Below are 21698 nucleotides of genomic sequence, written 5' to 3' on the forward strand. Positions count from 1 at the left end.
GTTTACAGGATGTTATGATGAAGAGAGTTTTATATGATTTTGTCTTTACAGGATGTTATGATGAAGAGAGTTATATATGATTTTGTGTTTACAGGATGTTATGATGAAGAGAGTTATATATGATTTTGTGTTTACAGGATGTTATGATGAAGAGAGTTATATATGATTTTGTGTTTACAGGATGTTATGATGAAGAGAGTTATATATGATTTTGTGTTTACAGGATGTTATGATGAAGAGAGTTTTATATGATTTTGTCTTTACAGGATGTTATGATGAAGAGAGTTTTATATGATTTTGTCTTTACAGGATGTTATGATGAAGAGAGTTATATATGATTTTGTCTTTACAGGATGTTTATATGATTTTGTCTTTACAGGATGTTATGATGAGGAGAGTTATATATGATTTTGTGTTTACAGGATGTTATGATGAAGAGAGTTTTATATGATTTTGTCTTTACAGGATGTTTATATGATTTTGTCTTTACAGGATGTTATGATGAAGAGAGTTTTATATGATTTTGTCTTTACAGGATGTTATGATGAAGAGAGTTATATATGATTTTGTCTTTACAGGATGTTTATATGATTTTGTCTTTACAGGATGTTATGATGAAGAGAGTTATATATGATTTTGTCTTTACAGGATGTTATGATGAAGAGAGTTATATATGATTTTATGTTTACAGGATGTTATGATGAAGAGAGTTTTATATGATTTTGTCTTTAGACTTTACAGGATGTTATGATGAAGAGAGTTATATATGATTTTGTCTTTACAGGATGTTATGATGAAGAGAGTTATATATGATTTTATGTTTACAGGATGTTATGATGAAGAGAGTTTTATATGATTTTGTCTTTACAGGATGTTATGATGAAGAGAGTTATATATGATTTTGTGTTTACAGGATGTTATGATGAAGAGAGTTATATATGATTTTGTCTTTACAGGATGTTATGATGAAGAGAGTTTTATATGATTTTGTCTTTACAGGATGTTATGATGAAGAGAGTTATATATGATTTTGTCTTTACAGGATGTTATGATGAAGAGAGTTTTATATGATTTTGTGTTTACAGGATGTTATGATGAAGAGAGTTATATATGATTTTATGTTTACAGGATGTTATGATGAAGAGAGTTTTATATGATTTTGTCTTTACAGGATGTTATGATGAAGAGAGTTATATATGATTTTGTCTTTACAGGATGTTATGATGAAGAGAGTTATATATGATTTTGTGTTTACAGGATGTTATGATGAAGAGAGTTATATATGATTTTGTCTTTAGACTTTACAGGATGTTATGATGAAGAGAGTTATATATGATTTTGTCTTTACAGGATGTTATGATGAAGAGAGTTATATATGATTTTGTCTTTACAGGATGTTATGATGAAGAGAGTTATATATGATTTTGTGTTTACAGGATGTTATGATGAAGAGAGTTTTATATGATTTTGTGTTTACAGGATGTTATGATGAAGAGAGTTTTATATGATTTTGTCTTTACAGGATGTTATGATGAAGAGAGTTTTATATGATTTTGTGTTTACAGGATGTTATGATGAAGAGAGTTATATATGATTTTGTGTTTACAGGATGTTATGATGAAGAGAGTTATATATGATTATGTGTTTACAGGATGTTATGATGAAGAGAGTTTTATATGATTTTGTGTTTACAGGATGTTATAATGAAGAGAGTTATATATGATTTTGTCTTTACAGGATGTTATGATGAAGAGAGTTATATATGATTTTGTCTTTACAGGATGTTATGATGAAGAGAGTTATATATGATTTTGTCTTTACAGGATGTTATGATGAAGAGAGTTTTGTATGATTTTGTGTTTACAGGATGTTATGATGAAGAGAGTTATATATGATTTTGTCTTTACAGGATGTTATGATGAAGAGAGTTATATATGATTTTGTCTTTACAGGATGTTATGATGAAGAGAGTTTTATATGATTTTGTCTTTACAGGATGTTATGATGAAGAGAGTTTTATATGATTTTGTGTTTACAGGATGTTATGATGAAGAGAGTTATATATGATTTTGTGTTTACAGGATGTTATGATGAAGAGAGTTATATATGATTTTGTGTTTATAGGATGTTATGATGAAGAGAGTTATATATGATTTTGTCTTTACAGGATGTTATGATGAAGAGAGTTATATATGATTTTGTCTTTACAGGATGTTATGATGAAGAGAGTTATATATGATTTTGTCTTTACAGGATGTTATGATGAAGAGAGTTTTATATGATTTTGTGTTTACAGGATGTTATGATGAAGAGAGTTTTATATGATTTTGTCTTTACAGGATGTTATGATGAAGAGAGTTATATATGATTTTGTCTTTACAGGATGTTATGATGAAGAGAGTTATATATGATTTTGTCTTTACAGGATGTTATGATGAAGAGAGTTATATATGATTTTGTGTTTACAGGATGTTATGATGAAGAGAGTTTTATATGATTTTGTCTTTACAGGATGTTATGATGAAGAGAGTTATATATGATTTTGTGTTTACAGGATGTTATGATGAAGAGAGTTATATATGATTTTGTCTTTACAGGATGTTATGATGAAGAGAGTTATATATGATTTTGTCTTTACAGGATGTTATGATGAAGAGAGTTATATATGATTTTGTCTTTACAGGATGTTATGATGAAGAGAGTTATATATGATTTTGTCTTTACAGGATGTTATGATGAAGAGAGTTATATATGATTTTGTCTTTACAGGATGTTATGATGAAGAGAGTTATATATGATTTTGTGTTTACAGGATGTTATGATGAAGAGAGTTATATATGATCTTGTCTTTACAGGATGTTATGATGAAGAGAGTTATATATGATTTTGTCTTTACAGGATGTTATGATGAAGAGAGTTATATATGATTTTGTCTTTACAGGATGTTATGATGAAGAGAGTTATATATGATTTTGTCTTTACAGGATGTTATGATGGAGAGAGTTATATATGATTTTGTCTTTACAGGATGTTATGATGAAGAGAGTTTTATATGATTTTGTCTTTACAGGATGTTATGATGAGGAGAGTTATATATGATTTTGTCTTTACAGGATGTTATGATGAAGAGAGTTATATATGATTTTGTCTTTACAGGATGTTCTGATGCTTGTATATTCTCCATGGTGTGGATTTTGCGCCAGTTTTGCTCATATTTACCTGAGTCTTGCAAGATATTTTAAAGCAGCCAAAAACATTATTTTTTCAAGGTAATATTTAATTTCATTTATACATGTAGATTAAAACATTATCTTTAACATGATATTGCATCTGTTTTTAATGTCAGACATTTCAATTCAAAGGTTGTTAAGGCATTTTATTACTGAAGATTAGTTCAAAGTCATAAGAATTAAAAGGAAGAAAATGAAAAAATAGGTATTCAAAGTAAATGATATGTTGTGGTTCTGGACATTTTGGTTAAGAAATAGACCTTTTTATACGACCGCAAAAAAATTTTGTGGTCGTATATTGGTATGACGTTGGCGTCGTCGTCCGAAGACACATTGGTTTTCGCACTCTAACTTTAGTTTAAGTGAATGGATCTCTTTGAAATTTTACCATAAGGTTACATACCACAAAAGGAAGGTTGGGATTGATTTTGGGGGTTATGGTACCAACAGTTAAGGAATTAGGGGCCAAAAAGGGGCCAAAAATAAGCATTTTCTAGTTTCCAGACAATAACTGTGGAACGGTGTATGGATCTCTCTGAAATTATACCACAAAGGGATGGTTAGGATTTGCTTTGGGGGGTTATGGCTCAAACCGTTTAGGAATTAGGGGCAAAAAAGGGGGAAAAACAAGGTTGTCCTGGTTAATGGACAAATACTTTAGTACAAAACATAATTTAAAGCAGTGTAAGGGAGATAAATCAAATTTATCATTGAAATTACCTCCCTTACACTGCTTTTAAATTATGTATAAAGTAATGGTTAATGAACAATTAAGATAATATAAAACAGTGTAAGGGAGGTAATCCAAATACAACGTTTTGGTTACTTCCCTTACACTGCTTTAAATTATGTTTGAAGAAATGCATATTTATAAAGGAAGACCAGTAAAAATATCTGCAAATGTTGCATCTTTTTTTTTTACAAAAAAATCCATATGAAAGATTTGACACTATATTTTAAATTCTATTATAAAATAGATTAAGTAAGCACTATGGTAAATTTAAATGGGTAATTATGGTTGCAAACTCCATTGGTAATTTGAATTGAGATTATGACCATATCTTGAGGGAAAGAATTTTTGGGGGAAAAAAGGGGGGGGGGGGTAAAAAGAAATTGTGGGGGGTCAATTTTTTCTCATTTCAGATTTCAGAAATTAAAAAGAATTATTCTTCAAATATTATTTTTTTTTCAAATTTCAAATGTTGAAAAATTTCAAGAAGTAATCTTTAATTGCACAGTATGGCGCATTAGATTTGTAAAATCTTTGACCACATTTATTTATTTGTTATGCCAAATCTAACCGTGTATTTAGATTTTTAATTTTGGGTCCAGTTTTCAAATTGGTCTACATTAAGGTCCAAAGGGTCCAAAATTAAACTTTGTTTGATTTTAACAAAAATTAAATATTTGGGGTTCTTTGATATGCTGAATCTAAACATGTATTTAGATTTTTGATTTTTGGCCCAGTTTTCAAGTTGGTCCAAGTTGGGGTCCAAAATTAAACTTTGTTTGATTTCAACAAAAATTGAATATATGGGGTTCTTTGATATGCTGAATGTAACCATGTATTTAGATTTTTTATTTGTGGACCCCGCTATCAAATTGGTTCATATTGAGGTCAAAAGGGTCCAAAATTAAACTTTGTTTGATTTCATCAAAAATTAAATTATTGGGGTTCTTTGATATGCCAAATCTAACCGTGTATTTAGATTCTTAAATTTTGGTTCCGTTTTCAAATTGGTCTACATAAAGGTCCAAAGGGTCCAAAATTAAACTTAGTTTGATTTTAACAAAAATTGAATTCTTGGGGTTCTTTGATATGCTGAATCTAAACATGTGTTTAGATTTTTGATTATGGGCTCAGTATTCAAGTTGGTCCAAGTTGGGGTCCAAAATTAAACTTTGTTTGATTTCAACAAACATTGAATATATGGGGTTCTTTGATATGCTGAATCTAAACATGTATTTAGATTTATGATTTTTGGCCCAGTTTTCAAGTTGGTCCAAGTTGGGGTCCAAAATTAAACTTTGTTTGATTTCAACAAAAATTGAATATATGGGGTTCTTTGATATGCTGAATCTAACCATGTATTTAGATTTTTTATTTGTGGACCCCGCTATCAAATTGGTTCATATTGAGGTCAAAAGGGTCCAAAATTTGTTTGATTTCATCAAAAATTAAATTATTGGGGTTCTTTGATATGCCAAATCTAACCGTGTATGTAGATTTTTAATTTTGGGTCCTATTTTTTAAATTGGTCTACATTAAGGTCCAAAGGGTCCAAAATTAAACTTAGTTTGATTTTAACAAAAATTGAATTCTTGGGGTTCTTTGATATGCTGAATCTAAACATGTGTTTAGATTTTTGATTATGGGCTCAGTATTCAAGTTGGTCCAAGTTGGGGTCCAAAATTAAACTTTGTTTGATTTCAACAAACATTGAATATATGGGGTTCTTTGATATGCTGAATCTAAACATGTATTTAGATTTTAGAATTTTGGCCCAGTTTTCAAGTTGGTTCAAATTGGGGTCCAAAATTAAACTTTGTTTGATTTCAACAAAAATTGAATATATGTGGTTCTTTGATATGCTGAATATAACCATGTATTTAGATTTTTTATTTGTGGGCCCCGCTATCAAATTGGTTCATATTGAGGTCAAAAGGGTCCAAAATTAAACTTTGTTTGATTTCATCAAAAATTGAAATATTGGGGTTCTTTGATATGCCAAATCTAACCGTGTTTTTAGATTTTTAATTTTGGGTCCCGTTTTTTAAATTGGTCTACATTAAGGTCCAAAGGGTCCAAAATTAAACTTAGTTTGATTTTAACAAAAATTGAATTCTTGGGGTTCTTTGATATGCTGAATCTAAACATGTGTTTAGATTTTTGATTATGGGCCCGGTTTTCAAGTTGGTCCAAGTTGGGGTCCAAAATTAAACTTTTTTTGATTTCAACAAAAATTGAATATATGGGGTTCTTTGATATGCTGAATCTAACCATGTATTTAGATTTTTTATTTGTGGGCCCCGCTATCAAATTGGTTCATATTGAGGTCAAAAGGGTCCAAAATTAAACTTTGTTTGATTTCATCAAAAATTGAATTATTGGGGTTCTTTGATATTCTAAATCTAACCGTGTATTTAGATTTTTAATTTTGGGTCCCGTTTTTTAAATTGGTCTACATTAAGGTCCAAAGGGTCCAAAATTAAACTTTGTTTGATTTCAACAAAAATTGAATATATGGGGTTCTTTGATATGCTGAATCTAACCATGTATTTTGATTTTGGACATTGGACCATAATAGGTAAATTAAAAAAATTCAAGTTCTTAGACCACATTCTTTCTGTGTCAGAAACCTATGCTGTGTCAAATATTTAATCACAATCCAAATTCAGAGCTGTATCAAGCTTGAATATTGTGTCCATACTTGCCCCAACTGTTCAGGGTTTGACCTCTGCGGTCGTATCAAGCTGCGCCCAGCGAAGCATTTTATTGTTGCTGTTATAACAGGTACATAGCATAGTGAATACTAATATTAAATGACATGCCATCTTCAATATTTTGCTCAGCTTATAAGTTGGTAAATTTTGTAATTTTTTTCTTGCAAATTCAATACATTTATACTGTTATAATTAGCTTAGTAACCAAGGAGAGCATACTTAGGGTCCGTGTGTTACATCCTCACTCCGATCCAAGGAAAACTTGAGAAATAAAAAAATAAATGATTAAATTTAGTACCCTGTAATATCCTGGAAATAAATTACTTGATGTATATTTTTTGCTTGTGATACTAGGGGATATTGTTTTCCAGTCTGTGAAGTGGTTCTTCCATTAATTAATTTTAGGTTAAAGTTGTGGTGAAAGGTAGTTTACGATGACTTTTGGTCTTTAGTGGCATAAGGCAGCAGTGTTCCCGCCTGCCCAAAATAGAAGGGCGGCCCGCCATTGGTGCCCTTACCCCCGCCCTTCTGCCCTCCAAAGCCTAAAAATGCCACCTTCTGCCTTTTCAAAAAATAAACTTTCCAAATTACATGCCTACCGGCGTTTCTGGTAAAATTGTTTCCTGAGTGTAACACTTTAATTAACTGACAATGGCATAAATTTAAATACCTTGCCTTTGTCAGTTTTATCACCTCTGTTAATGATTGTTTACTGCTAATCAGGTGATTTAAGATAATTGAACAAATACTAGGTATATTTATTATAGAATGAAAATGTCCACATGTTATCCATTTGTAATGTTTATGTACAGGATGTACAACATAAAAACTTTATTTTTAAAAGTAGGCATTAAATAAAATTGAAATGTTAAACAATTTTAAAGGCAAACATAGCTTTTACTAAATTGGTTAAAGAAAGTTTTGTTTCATAACCCTGAGTATGAAATTTAAAGAAATTTGTATTTTGAACAAAAAACAAAATTGCACCACTTCCTGTTTTACTTCTTGTATTTATACTCCTCACATAAGAACACTTAACAAATGCTTTTATTCATAACAATTATGGAGAAAAAAGGTAACTGTTAATACCTTCTGCAATGTATGCATTAGTAAAATATTATCATATCCTGTCTCACCTGTTATATTTATAAAACTCCTAACTTAGGAGCACTTTGGTGTGCACTTAAAAAATACTTTTTTGTAACAATTTAAATGAGAAAAAAGTAACTTTCAATAACATATAATTTAAGTTTGAACAAGTAATTTAAATTTACATAATTTTATTGCATTAAAAAATCATGTTTGCATGTATACCTCCATCTTTCAAAACTACTTGTTTATTTTTATAGACTGGTAGCAGTAATAAAACATTGAAATTTCTAATGATTATTTTCCTTACCAAATGTACAAGTTTGTTTAGATTAAAATCAAAATGATATGCTTTGCATCATGGTATGATAATTTGATAAAAAAAAAATCCTACTGGAATCAATATTAAGAACACAATTATTTCTAAATGTGCTTGAAATACAACTAAATAAATGTCCTCTAGTTGAGCCTAGCAATATTCAAGGTAATTTAAACACTGTCCAACAGTGCCTTTACAATCTGGGTTATTGCGCTAAAGTGTCCTTTCAGACAACTAGCACCCTTCTGCCCTGAGATTCAAGCTGGAACACTGGGCAGTATTCTATGAAGTTGTATTCACATCAACTTGATACTAAGTACACATGTATATTATGAAGTTGATTTCCATAAGAAGTTTTGACCCAGAGTTCATGGTTCACAAAATAAAAATGTGATAATGCCAGCAATGCATAGTGTCCTCGGTGTTCTTGTTCCATAATTAATGTTGATGTACTTATACTTAACTCTCTTTAAGGAAAAAATATTAAGTAAAAATGTAGTAGTATGATCATATATTATTTTAGTATCTATCTTCGTCAAAAAGAGTGAAGTATTTGAAATTAAGGTTTTTTTTATGGCATTAAGTGTTACCCTCCATCCTTCCTTCCATCCGTCTATCTGTCTTTTCATCCATGATTTCTTCCTTCCGCCTGTCCGTCCCAAAAGTTTTTTTCACATTTTATAAGCAAGCTTGAGTGGGGGCATTCGTGTCCTCAGACACATTCTTCTTTTATATAACACTTGTTGAAAGTTTTTTAAACAGACTTGAATCATTATAATGTACTCAGCATAATTTTGTACAAAATCTGTTTGACCTATAGATATATTTTGTAATTAGTACATTTTAGAAAGTCAAGAAGTTCAATTAATGATAGATCTTTCTTTTTATTCATTTAGAATAAATGGAGACAACAATGATTTACCATGGCAGTATACAATAGACAGATATCCTACATTGCTGTTCTTTCCAGCTCACAGGTATGTCTTTTTTATAGACTTCTTTATATATCATACAATAATATTCTTCATTGTGCTTCTTTTTATGCCCCACCTAGGGGCATTATGCTTTTTGGTCTGTGCGTTGAAGTCCAATCAACTTGAAACTTAGTACACATGTTCCCTATGATATGATCTTTCTAATTTTAATGCCAAATTAGAGTTTTGACCCCAATTTCACAGTCCACTGAACATAGAAAATGATAGTGCGAGTGGGGCATCCATATACTATGGATACATTCTTGTTACCTCAGAGGTAAGTCTTACAACTGTTCTATGAAACGAGGCATACACTTATATATATATATCTTACATGGTTAAGTTCCCAGGTAATATTTTGAAATAAGTTTGATAAAGTGAGTGTTCCATAGATAAATAAATATATTTGAAGCTTCTGAATCTGATACTATTTCTTTTTGACCATGTCAGTTTTGTTTATTAGGGCCCCGCCGAATGGCGGACGCCCTATAGTGATCAGTCTGTCCGTAACAAATTGTGTCCGCTCTATATCTAGAGAACCGTTATGATTTCAAAGTTTATACTTGACATGTATATAAACCAACACCAGAGAGTGTGTCATAATTTATGTACAACTTCCTAGGTCAAAGGTCAAGGTCAAAAACTTTGGTTTTAGTTGACAACCCCATGTCCTATGGTAAAGATCGTGTCCGCTCTATATCTTGAGAACCGTTATGATTTCAAAGTTTATACTTGACATGTATATAAACCAACACCAGAGGGTGTTTCATAATTTATGTACAACTTCCTAGGTCAAAGGTCAAGGTAAAAAACTTTGGTTTTAGTTGACAACCCCATGTCCTATGGTTAAGATCGTGTCCGCTCTATATCTTGAGAACCGTTATGATTTCAAAGTTTATACTTGACATGTATATGAACCAACACCAGAGGGTGTGTCATAATGTATGTACAACTTCCTAGGTCAAAGGTCAAGGTCAAAAACTTTGGTTTTAGTTGACAACCCTGTGTCCTATGGTAAAGATCGTGTCCGCTCTATATCTTGAGAACCGTTATGATTTCAAAGTTCATACTTGACATGTATATTAACCAACACCAGAGGATGTGTCATAATGTATGTACAACTTCCTAGGTCAAAGGTCAAGGTCAAAAACTTTGGTTTTAGTTGACAGCCCCATGTCCTATGGTAAAGATCGTGTCCGCTCTATATCTTGAGAACCGTTATGATTTCAAAGTTTATACTTGACATGTATATAAACCAACACCAGAGGGTGTGTCATAATTTATGTACAACTTCCTAGGTCAAAGGTCAAGGTCAAAAACTTTGGTTTTAGTTGACAACCCCATGTCCTATGGTTAAGATCGTGTCCGCTCTATATCTTGAGAACCGTTATGGTTTCAAAGTTTATACTTGACATGTATATAAACCAGGCATGGGGCGAATTACATTGCAATGTAATGCATTATATTACAATTACTTTGACAAAACCATGCATTAAATTACAATTACAATTACATTCATTTATCAAAGTAATGCATTATATTACAATTACTTTTGAAAAGTAATGCATTGAATTACACATTACATTTGTAAATTAAGTGAATAGAATAATCAAACATTTTGAAAAACAACATGAAGTCACAATTGCATATGCAGTAACTGTCCCATGTATTGATTTCAGTATGCATGTAAAATGTCTATTCAATACGACTATTACATTTTTAATTATTTTAACCTAATGTTAACTTTATATATTAAATATATACTTTTATAAATATACTTTTTTATTTTTCAATCAAAATATTTACTGAGAATTTCCTTCCTAATTATATAATAAACATAGAGCTTAATTAATGACCAATTGTGAAACTGGTGAACATTTGATTGTAAAACAAACAAATTAGTGTTTTACAACAATGTTCAATTATCTTTTATTTAATCATGACAAGGTATTCTTTGATCTTTTGAAAACAATGGAATACAGTAATGCTTTTCAAGTATCAATCTTTTTATGTAAGAAAATGTATGAAATCAAATGAAATAAAAAACAAAGAACTCAATCTGATATACAGAACAGTGTTGTATTATTCACTTATAGAGTTGTCATTTGGTCATTTCAGTAGTGATTTATGAAAAGGATGACAAAATAAATAGAAAATAGAAAATCAATATTCAAATGATTATGTTCTTAGTTAGTAAAGAAATCTAAAATTCTGCTTCAGTAAATCTCATCCAATATGTTAAAGATATATAGTATGTCAAAAAAGTAATGCCATGTAATGCAATGTAATTCATGAAATTACACACATTTTTGCTAAAGTAATGCATTAAATTACAATTACATGTAATGCAAAAATTGCTGCATTACACATTACATGCAATTACTTGGGAAAATGTAATGCATTACCATGCATTACAATTACAAATTTGCATTACCCCATGTCTGATATAAACCAACACCAGCTTCCTAGGTCAAGGTCAAAAACTTTGGTTTCAGTTGACAACCCCATGTCCAATGATAAAGATACAAATTTTTTACCACACATTATTCACAGCGGGGCCCACAGAGATGGCTCCCATCTCAATGATATCTAGTTAATACCTAAAGGACTACAAACCCAGTTAGACTCTAATAGCAACATCATCATCTGTCCATCAGTCTGTTTGTCCATTCAGTGGTCCAAAAGGAGGTTAGTTCTATGGTGTATTTTGACTAGTAAATGTAATAAAAATCAGAATATCACAATGTTTTATTTTGTATAATAAATTTGAAAGGCAAGTGATTGGTATTCATATGAGGAATACTGTGCCCCACTGACCCAGATATTGCAGATTTGTTCATTTACTGTTATTAATTGCAGGTTATGATTAATTCATAAACACCTACCGAACCACTACTTTATAGTACTTTTAACTATATCTGCAGATATTAAGACAACATATTTGAACTAAATTATTAAGATTTTTCTAAATATCCCTTTGAAATTTTTCTTCTAGAATTTACACTTACTAAATCCAATATTAAAAAGTAATTTTTGTCTTTTTTTAAAAGTGATACTAGAATTTCTCAGTGTATTCTTCATACCAAACTTAGGATGACATTTCCTTCTCTATTGTTGATTTTCCTTTCCTTGATTCATATATTATATTGGCTTCAAAGTCAACAAAAGCCTGTAATGAATTTCAGATAATAATTACACTACTTTTTTTATTGCATATTGTTCACAAAATTTATTTTTCTGGTTTTTGTTCATTTGTTACATAGATATGGTATAATTCACCTTTCAAATTAATGGTACAAGACTCCCCAGTAAATAATCTTGCACAACAAGACATCACCATGTATTTCCATTTTGTTACACCAATTTTCTTTATAAATGCCTGACAGAATTTGTGATCTTCAAAGAGATGATAGGTTTCCCCACTATGATATTCTATCATCTTCAAAGAAATGTCAGACATCCTTACAAGTAGAAAGGTTAAATAGAGTACATCTATATGGGTAAATGAAACATAAATACCGCAAAATTAGATTCCGTTTATTGGCACAATTAGTACCATAAATAAACTAGACAGTGAGACAATTGATATTTTTTAAAAAGGATAATTGGTGCAAATTGATTCTGGTCTGAATAAGGACATGTACTGACTCTTTGTAATTATCATTGAAACAATTTAGTGAACATATTGATGCCAGAAGTATTTGAGTTTTATGTGGCATTCATAAAGGAAGACAAACACTGTTACTGGATGAATACAAATAAATCTAATTATCACAAGAATGATTTATCATTGGTTTTTAAAAACACACAATCGCTATATTATGGCTGTTTAATTGTAGAAACTTGCATTGTTATTTGATTAAAAAGTCAACCACATAAATCAAATAGCAACTCTTATTTTATGAAAGGACATCTTGTTTTTGCCCTCTGGTACTAAGGGAAAGTAAACTTGAAGAACATTCTCATAAATTTGTTATCAATAAATAATAATGTTACAGACTTATTTGATGCCTCCAAATGATAAAGGTGAGGTGAAATATTTATATCATCAGCATATGGGTATATTTTTTTTTGTCAAGACATTAACATGCTGGTTTGGGATACATGTTGTTGATGTCAGAGCCATACATTTTGGAGTTATCTTTCCTTCCACTTTCAAAGAAGTATTAAGCCAAAACTATCTTTTGTTTAAATGCCTTTGATGCTATTTTTTAACATTGTATTTAAAAACTGATTTTTCTAAATTTTTGAATCTATCAATTTTACAGTACTATTTCTGGGTTTGTTGATCAGAATTTTTGTTTTTAATGAGGTGTGAGATCAAGGATCACTGTATACATTTAATAACTTCTTAGTGGGTGTCAAATAAATTTTCTGGTTTTCAGACAATGACTGAAAAATTGATGAAGGAAGCTGGGTATTTAGTTTTTGTATTTATTATTTTGTTGACTAGTATTTTTACCTGCCTCAATGAAGGTGGAAGCAGGTCTAGTAACCTCTTGACTCTAATACATAACTGAGGATGTATGTGCTGACTTTATGGAAATATATAACTTGCAACTATCTGATAGATATGTTGTTTATTTTCACCAGTGAGGTATTGTCATGAAACTAATATATCAAACCACCAAAAGTACTATGCTGAATGTCACAATAAAATTGTGTCCAGTAAAATTATGTTAAGATGAAAATCAGGATCTTCTTTCGTATGACCTTAAGTTTGGAAATCTCAAAACTGCCTAGACAGAACAGCCAAGTCTGTCAATAAGTATGAATAAACATGAGACATTGGGTATACATCAATGAGACCCCAATCTAACAACAAAGACTGACAACAAATAATGCATCTAGAGAGCTACATAGACAATGTCTCAGATAAATTAAATCAAGCTTGAATTGCCTAGTCCAGAAAAATTGTGAAAATTTAAACAGAAACTCCCAAAGATCTGCAATCAACACCTATTAATTTCATAAATAACCAAAACATTCAAATAAAACTATAAGGACATTGTCAACCAAGTCTTTGATCAACATTGCCTAAGGTCGCCCATTAGGTTAAAATAAAACTATAATTTATTTTAAGGATTGTTGTCTGTTTGGAAATGCATTGTTGGTTTAATATTTTTTAATAAACAGATCATATAAAAGCAATTACTTGAGTATTCATACTTTACTCAAGTTATTTGACTGGTCAATAATTTTATGAAGGAATAAATTTTACGACAAACATTAAGAATAAGACTAGACAGAGAAACCTTAATTTTAATTTTCAAAAAAACACAACCAACACTTCTGGTCTAGTACCAGTTACCGTCATAAATTCACTTTTTCTTGAATATTAGTCTAAAAAGAAATTTATTTACAACATGCAAAATGATGGAGGTACAGTTTCTGTTTTTTGTTATGACACATTTTTTTCAAATGAACTGTGGAGAATATGGGACACAAAAACACATAACAGCAGGCTATAGAACATAGAAACAAGATAACACCACAACACCCAAAAATATCCTCATATAGAATATCCTCAGAAATTTGCTTTCTCTTAAATATTGTCTATAAAAAACTTTGTTTGGTAGATAATTTTTTACTACATGCGAAGTGATAAATAATTATTTACAACATGCAAAAAGATAAAGAATCATTCATTGACTGACAGTAATGAAAATAAAAAAAAGGTCATGCAACGCAATTTATGATACATAGTTCTTATTTTCAGACAAGTTTTTATACGACCGCAAAAAAATTTTTGTGGTCGTATATTGGTATGACGTTGGCGTCGTCGTCGTCGTCGTCGTCCGGCGTCGGCGTCGTCGTCGTCGTCCGGCGTCGTCGTCCGAAGACACATTGGTTTTCGCACTCTAACTTTAGTTTAAGTGAATGGATCTCTGTGAAATTTTACCATAAGGTTCAATACCACAAAAGGAAGGTGGGGATTGATTTTGGGGGTTATGGTACTAACAGTTAAGGAATTAGGGGCCAAAAAGGGGCCAAAAATAAGCATTTTTTAATTTCCAGACAATAACTGTGGAACGGTGTATGGATCTCTCTGAAATTATACTACAAGTTTCCATACCACAAAGGGATGGTTAGGATTTGCTTTGGGGGGTTATGATGGCTCAAACTGTTTAAGAATTAGGGGCAAAAAAGGGGGGAAAACAAGGTTGTCCTGGTTAATGGACAAATACTTTAGTACAAAACATAATTTAAAGCAGTGTAAGGGAGATAAATCAAATACATCATTGAAATTATCTCCCTTACACTGCTTTTAAAGTAATGGTTAATGAACAATTAAGATAATTTAAAACAGTGTAAGGGAGGTAATCCAAATACAACGTTTTGGTTACTTCCCTTACACTGCTTTTAAATTATGTTTAAAGAAATGCATATTTATAAAGGAAGACCAGTAAAAATATCTGCAAATGTTGCATCTTTTTTTTTACAAAAAAATCCATATGAAAGATTTGACACTATATTTTAAATTCTATTATAAAATTGATTAAGTTAGCACTATGGTAAATTTAAATGGGTAATTATGGTTGCAAATTCCATTGGAAATTTGAATTGAGATTATGACCATATCTTGAGGGAAAGAATTTTTGGGGGGAAAAAAAGGGGGAGGGGGGGGGGGTAAAAAGAAATTGTGGGGGGTCAATTTTTTCTCATTTCAGATTTCAGAAATTAAAAAGAATTATTCTTCAAATATTATTTTTTTTTCAAATTTCAAATATTGAAAAATTTCAAGAAGTAATCTTTAATTGCACAGTATGGAGCATTAGATTTGTAAAATCTTTGACCACATTTATTTATTTGTTATGCCGAATCTAACCGTGTATTTAGATTTTTAATTTTGGGTCCAGTTTTCAAATTGGTCTACATTAAGGTCCAAAGGGTCCAAAATTAAACTTTGTTTGATTTTAACAAAAATTGAATATATGGGGTTCTTTGATATGCTGAATCTAAACATGTATTTAGATTTTTGATTTTGGGCCCAGTTTTCAAGTTGGTCCAAATTGGGGTCCAAAATTAAACTATGGTTGATTTCAACAAAAATTGAATATATGGGGTTCTTTGATATGCTGAATCTAACCATGTATTTAGATTTTTTATTTGTGGACCCCGCTATCAAATTGGTTCATATTGAGGTCAAAAGGGTCCAAAATTAAACTTTGTTTGATTTCATCAAAAATTGAATTATTGGGGTTCTTTGATATGCCAAATCTAACCGTGTATTTAGATTTTTAATTTTGGGTCCCGTTTTTTAAATTGGTCTACATTAAGGTCCAAAGGGTCTAGAATTAAACTTAGTTTGATTTTAACAAAAATTGAATTCTTGGGGTACTTTGATATGCTGAATCTAAACATGTGTTTAGATTTTTGATTATGGGCCCAGTTTTCAAGTTGGTCCAAGTTGGGGTCCAAAATTAAACTTTGTTTGATTTCAACAAAAATTGAATATATGGGGTTCTTTGATATGCTAAATCTAAACATGTATTTAGATTTTAGATTTTTGGTCCAGTTTTCAAGTTGGTCCAAATTGGGGTCCAAAATTAAACTTTGTTTGATTTCAACAAAAATTGAATATATGGGGTTCTTTGATATGCTGAATCTTACCATGTATTTAGATTTTTTATTTGTGGGCCCGCTATCAAATTGGTTCATATTGAGGTCAAAAGGGTCCAAAATTAAACTTTGTTTGATTTCATCAAAAATTGAATTATTGGGGTTCCTTGATATGCCAAATCTAACCGTGTTTTTAGATTTTTAATTTTGGGTCCCGTTTTTTAAATTGGTCTACATTAAGGTCCAAAGGGTCCAAAATTTAACTTAGTTTGATTTTAACAAAAATTGAATTCTTGGGGTACTTTGATATGCTGAATCTAAACATGTGTTTAGATTTTTGATTATGGGCCCAGTTTTCAAGTTGGTCCAAGTTGGGGTCCAAAATTAAAACTTTGTTTGATTTCAACAAAAATTGAATATATGGGGTTCTTTGATATGCTGAATCTAAACATGTATTTAGATTTTAGATTTTTGGTCCAGTTTTCAAGTTGGTCCAAATTGGGGTCCAAAATTAAACTTTGTTTGATTTCAACAAAAATTGAATATATGGGGTTCTTTGATATGCTGAATCTTACCATGTATTTAGATTTTTTATTTGTGGGCCCGCTATCAAATTGGTTCATATTGAGGTCAAAAGGGTCCAAAATTAAACTTTGTTTGATTTCATCAAAAATTGAATTATTGGGGTTCTTTGATATGCCAAACCTAACCGTGTTTTTAGATTTTTAATTTTGGGTCCCGTTTTTATACGACCGCAAAAAAATTTTGAGGTCGTATATTGGTATGACGTTGGCGTCGTCGTCGTCGTCGTCCGAATACACAATGGTTTTCGCACTCTAACTTTAGTTTAAGTGAATGGATCTCTATGAAATTTTACCATAAGGTTCAATACTACAATAGGAAGGTGGGGATTGATTTTAGGGGTTATGGTACCAACAGTTAAGGAATTAGGGGCCAAAAAGGGGCCGAAAATAAGCATTTTTGTAACTTCCAGACATAACTTTTGTGTTAGCATATGGATCTCTTTGACATTGTACCACAAGATTCCATATCACAAAGGGTCAATGCTGGGATTGATTTTGGGGTTAATTGCCTCAAAATTTTAGGAATAAGGGGCCAAAAGGGGGCAAAAAACAAGCATTTTTCTAGTTTCATGACGATAACTTGTGTGTAAGTGTATGGATCTTTCTGAAATTTTACTACAAGGTTCCATTTCACAAAAGGAAAGCTGGAATTGAGTGTTGTGGTAATTGCCCAAAACGTTTAGTAATAAGGGGCCTGAAAAGGGGTTTAAAATAAGCATTTTTTAGTTTCTAGACAATAACTTGTGTTCAAGTGTATGGATCTCTCTAAAATTGTATTACAAGGTACCATACCACAAAGGCAAGGCTGTTATTGAGCTTGGTTTGGGGGGAAAGGGGGGTGGGGGTGATGAATCATAAGGGGGGCGGGGGTCAAAAAAGGGGTAATTTTTTTTTTTCCTTTTTTTTTTGTTTAAAATTTACATTTTAAGTTAGTTATTTTTTATCACGAAGAGAAAGTAGGAATTGAGTTTTGGGGTTAATTGCTCAAACATTTATGAATAAGGGGCCAAATATTGGTCGAAAATAAGGATTTTTTTAGTTTGCAACAAAAACTTGTGTTCAAGTGTATGGATCTCTGTGAAATTGTATTGCAATGTACCATACCACATGGGTGGTGGTTATGGCTCTAATGTTTAAGGAATAAGGGGAAAAAAGGTTAAAAAAACAAGGGTTTCCATTTTAATAGACAAATAATTGAGTAAAGAACATTATTTAAAAGCAGTGTAAGGTTGGTAATTCAAACTCATTTAAATATCTCATCTACACTGCTTTTAAATTATGTAAATTGGAAATTTGCCAATAACTTTATTGTTAATAAATGCATTGGAAATTTGCCAACAATTTTAGTGTAATAAACTTCATTGGAAATTTGCCAATATAAAATTTTGCTGATGAAGGTTTTTTGTTTACCTTTAGCCTTGACTATGAAGTCATTTTCTATTTTATAGCCTTATGATGTAGTTGAATTATTTAATACTTTTATGATGTGTTTAAATGGGGTTTTATCATGTTTATGGTTGCAAATTTATTGTTTTAGTATAATAAACTCCATTTAAAATTTGCCAATAAAAAAAATTTTTGTTTATTTTTAGCTATGATTATGATGTCATTTTCTATTTTACTTTTATGGTTGCAAAGAAATTTTTATTTTTAGATATTACTGTTAAATGATGCTGATTAAGGTTTTTGCTATGTTTAGCCATGACTATGATGTCATTTTCTATTTTAATATCTGTTATGATGTATTTAAATGGGCTTTTATGGTTACAAAGGAATTTTATTTTTAGATATTACTATAAAATGTTGCTGATGCTGATTAAGGATTTTGTTTATTTTTAGCCATGACTATGATGTCATTTTCTATTTTAATACCTTTATGATGTAATTTCCATTTTTAGATATTACTGTTAAATGATGCTGATTAAGGGTTTTTTGCTATGTTTAGCCATGACTATGATGTCATTTTCTATTTTAATATCTTTATGATGTATTTAAATGGGCTTTTATGGTTACAAAGGAATTTTATTTTTAGATATTACTTTAAATGTTGCTGATTAAGGATTTTTGTTTATTTTTAGCCATGACTATGATGTCACTTTCTATTTTAATACCTTTATGATGTATTTAAATGGGCTCCCATGTATTTAGATTTTTGATTATTTATACATGTTACCAAATTGGTCCACATTGAACAAAAACGGTCCAAATTTTAACTTTATTACATTACATCAAACATTGAATTCTACATATTCTTTGATATATTGAAATTAACAAACAATTTAGTTTATGGATATTCCACCATAATAGGTAAATTAAATTTTTTCCAGTTCTTACACCACATTCATCCTGTGTCAGAAACCTATGCTGTGTCAAATATTTAATGACAATCCAAAGTCATAGCTGTATCAAGCTTGAATTTTGTGTCCATACTTGCCCCAACTGTTCAGGGTTCGACCTCTGCGGTCGTATCAAGCTGCGCCCCAGCGAAGCATTTTATTAAACACTATTAGATAAAACAATATAGATGTTGAAACAAAATTGGTCAGTACAAACAGGCAAACTTATCTAATTACTTTTTTTAATGACTCATGATGTCGTTAAAAGATTTAAACTATTTTTTATTTTTCCCCCCATGTAATTATACTCTAGCAATATGACAAAATGTTCTGAAAACTGACAACAATATAGGCCACAAGCGAAAAAAACCCACTAAGACAACAATGGTTAACAAAGTATAAATCATAAGGAGATCAACAGTTAACTAGGATCATTTCTAATCATAAAATTTGTTCATTTACTTCATTTTTCCATCATCACATATTCATTGGTTGTATGATTATCTAACTTTTGATGTCTTAATTATTTACACAATGCAAAGAAAATCCATTGTACAGTGATATGTGTTTAAATCATTTTGTAAAAGATAGGATATGAAGTAATTTGTAAGTTTGGTATGGAAATGGCAATGATTTATTGGTATAATGTTATGGGAGAGGACCATTAAGTTAGAAAATAATTCTTATTTTACAGATGCTTCATGTACTCCATCGGTTGTTTGGTATAATGGTGATTATTTAGAGAAATCAAAATGTCATTATCAAAATATATAGGTTTTGAGACTATTGTATTGATCTGTAGAATTACCCAGCATTTATTGACTTGCTGGAGAGGATATGAAAATGTGTAAATTGAGTTGTCATACTCTGATGGAAGATAATCTATGATCTTACAAAGAAAAAAATCTTACAAAATTAATATTGCTATTTTTGTCCAAATTTTGACAGGGAATGATTTTGATATATATGCTAGATTGGTGTAACCCTAGTGATACACATCTCTGTAATTAGTATCCTACTAGTGGGAACACTTTGTTAAAGTTGATTACAATTTCTATTAAGGATCTTGATGAGAGAAGTGAAAGTTTCAATTAATCTTTATATTGATATTGAAGATTATAATTTTATTATTTAATTGTTTATCTTCACTTTACATGCGACTTGTTCTCAGATCTGTCAGTTGCATCACTCATTCTATTTCTATGGTAACACATCCTGTTGAGAAGGATCTGGTTTCTGTCAATTCCATACATTTGTCCTTTTCTCTTTCCATGCATTGAATCCAGTTTATAAATCTTCTTTAATGTAACACTCCTATGAAACTGCCTGACTGATACATATTTAGAATGTTTGCAATACATGCCTATATGTTTCATTACTACAAATCTTTAATGAAAAAATATCTTGGAATGTGTATAAATTACAGGTTGTTTTTTAAAATACCATGACAGTGTAAAGTTTAAAGTATCTACTTTGGAAAAGTAAAAGTGGATTTTATTTCCCTCTCTTGTATAAAAGTATCACGCTAATAAGAGGATCACAATGATAAATCCAGTCATAATATGTATAACATAAACCACAAGACTTCTGGCATTGTTAGTTAGTATAGATTTAATATTTATACCATTAGAATTTCTTTTGCATGGAATATTTCTTTTAGATTTATTTGTGTGCATAATTGGCACTTCTCTGAATTCTAAGTCCATTTATACTTTCCCTGACCAGTTGATTATTTTTTATAATTTTTTATAATCAACATATGTAGTTTGTTTGATCTCAGTTCTTCTTTAGAATGTCTTGAATTCTTGTTTGTTTTTCATACACCACTATTTCAAATAACGAAACTAAAAGTTTTGCTGTAAAAAGCAATGTTTTAATGATCAATTGTTTTATTTCTGCATACATATCATGGACACTGAGTACCAAATTGTCTATATTATTAATTTATTTTTTCATCTTTAATATGCTGTTGAAATGACATAAAATTCAGAACAATCAATAGAAAATGATGCTATTCGCTAGAAATTATGACACAATGACAAAGAACAGGAAATTAATTTTTAAATTTGCAAACAAAAAGCTGTCAATTTGACTTGTGATGAAGTTACATCTTGTTTGTTCTTGTAAAAAATCTGACTTTTAGTTTCCTTGAAAACTTT

General features: G+C 30.4%; 1 protein-coding gene across 1 annotated transcript in view; it reads left to right on the top strand.

The window, feature by feature from the left end:
* The window catches only part of LOC127708812 (thioredoxin domain-containing protein 11-like), a 71783-nt gene that overhangs the window by 40941 nt on the left and 9144 nt on the right, over positions 1-21698 (top strand). Inside the window, exons 12-13 of the mRNA XM_052213951.1 lie at positions 3157-3269; positions 8979-9059. Of these exons, the coding sequence (XP_052069911.1) occupies positions 3157-3269; positions 8979-9059 (194 nt within the window). The remainder of the gene's footprint in view (positions 1-3156; positions 3270-8978; positions 9060-21698) is intronic.

Source organism: Mytilus californianus, unplaced genomic scaffold (genome assembly GCF_021869535.1).
Source record: "Mytilus californianus isolate M0D057914Y unplaced genomic scaffold, xbMytCali1.0.p SCAF_7, whole genome shotgun sequence".
NCBI classification, from domain to species: Eukaryota; Metazoa; Mollusca; class Bivalvia; order Mytilida; family Mytilidae; genus Mytilus; species Mytilus californianus.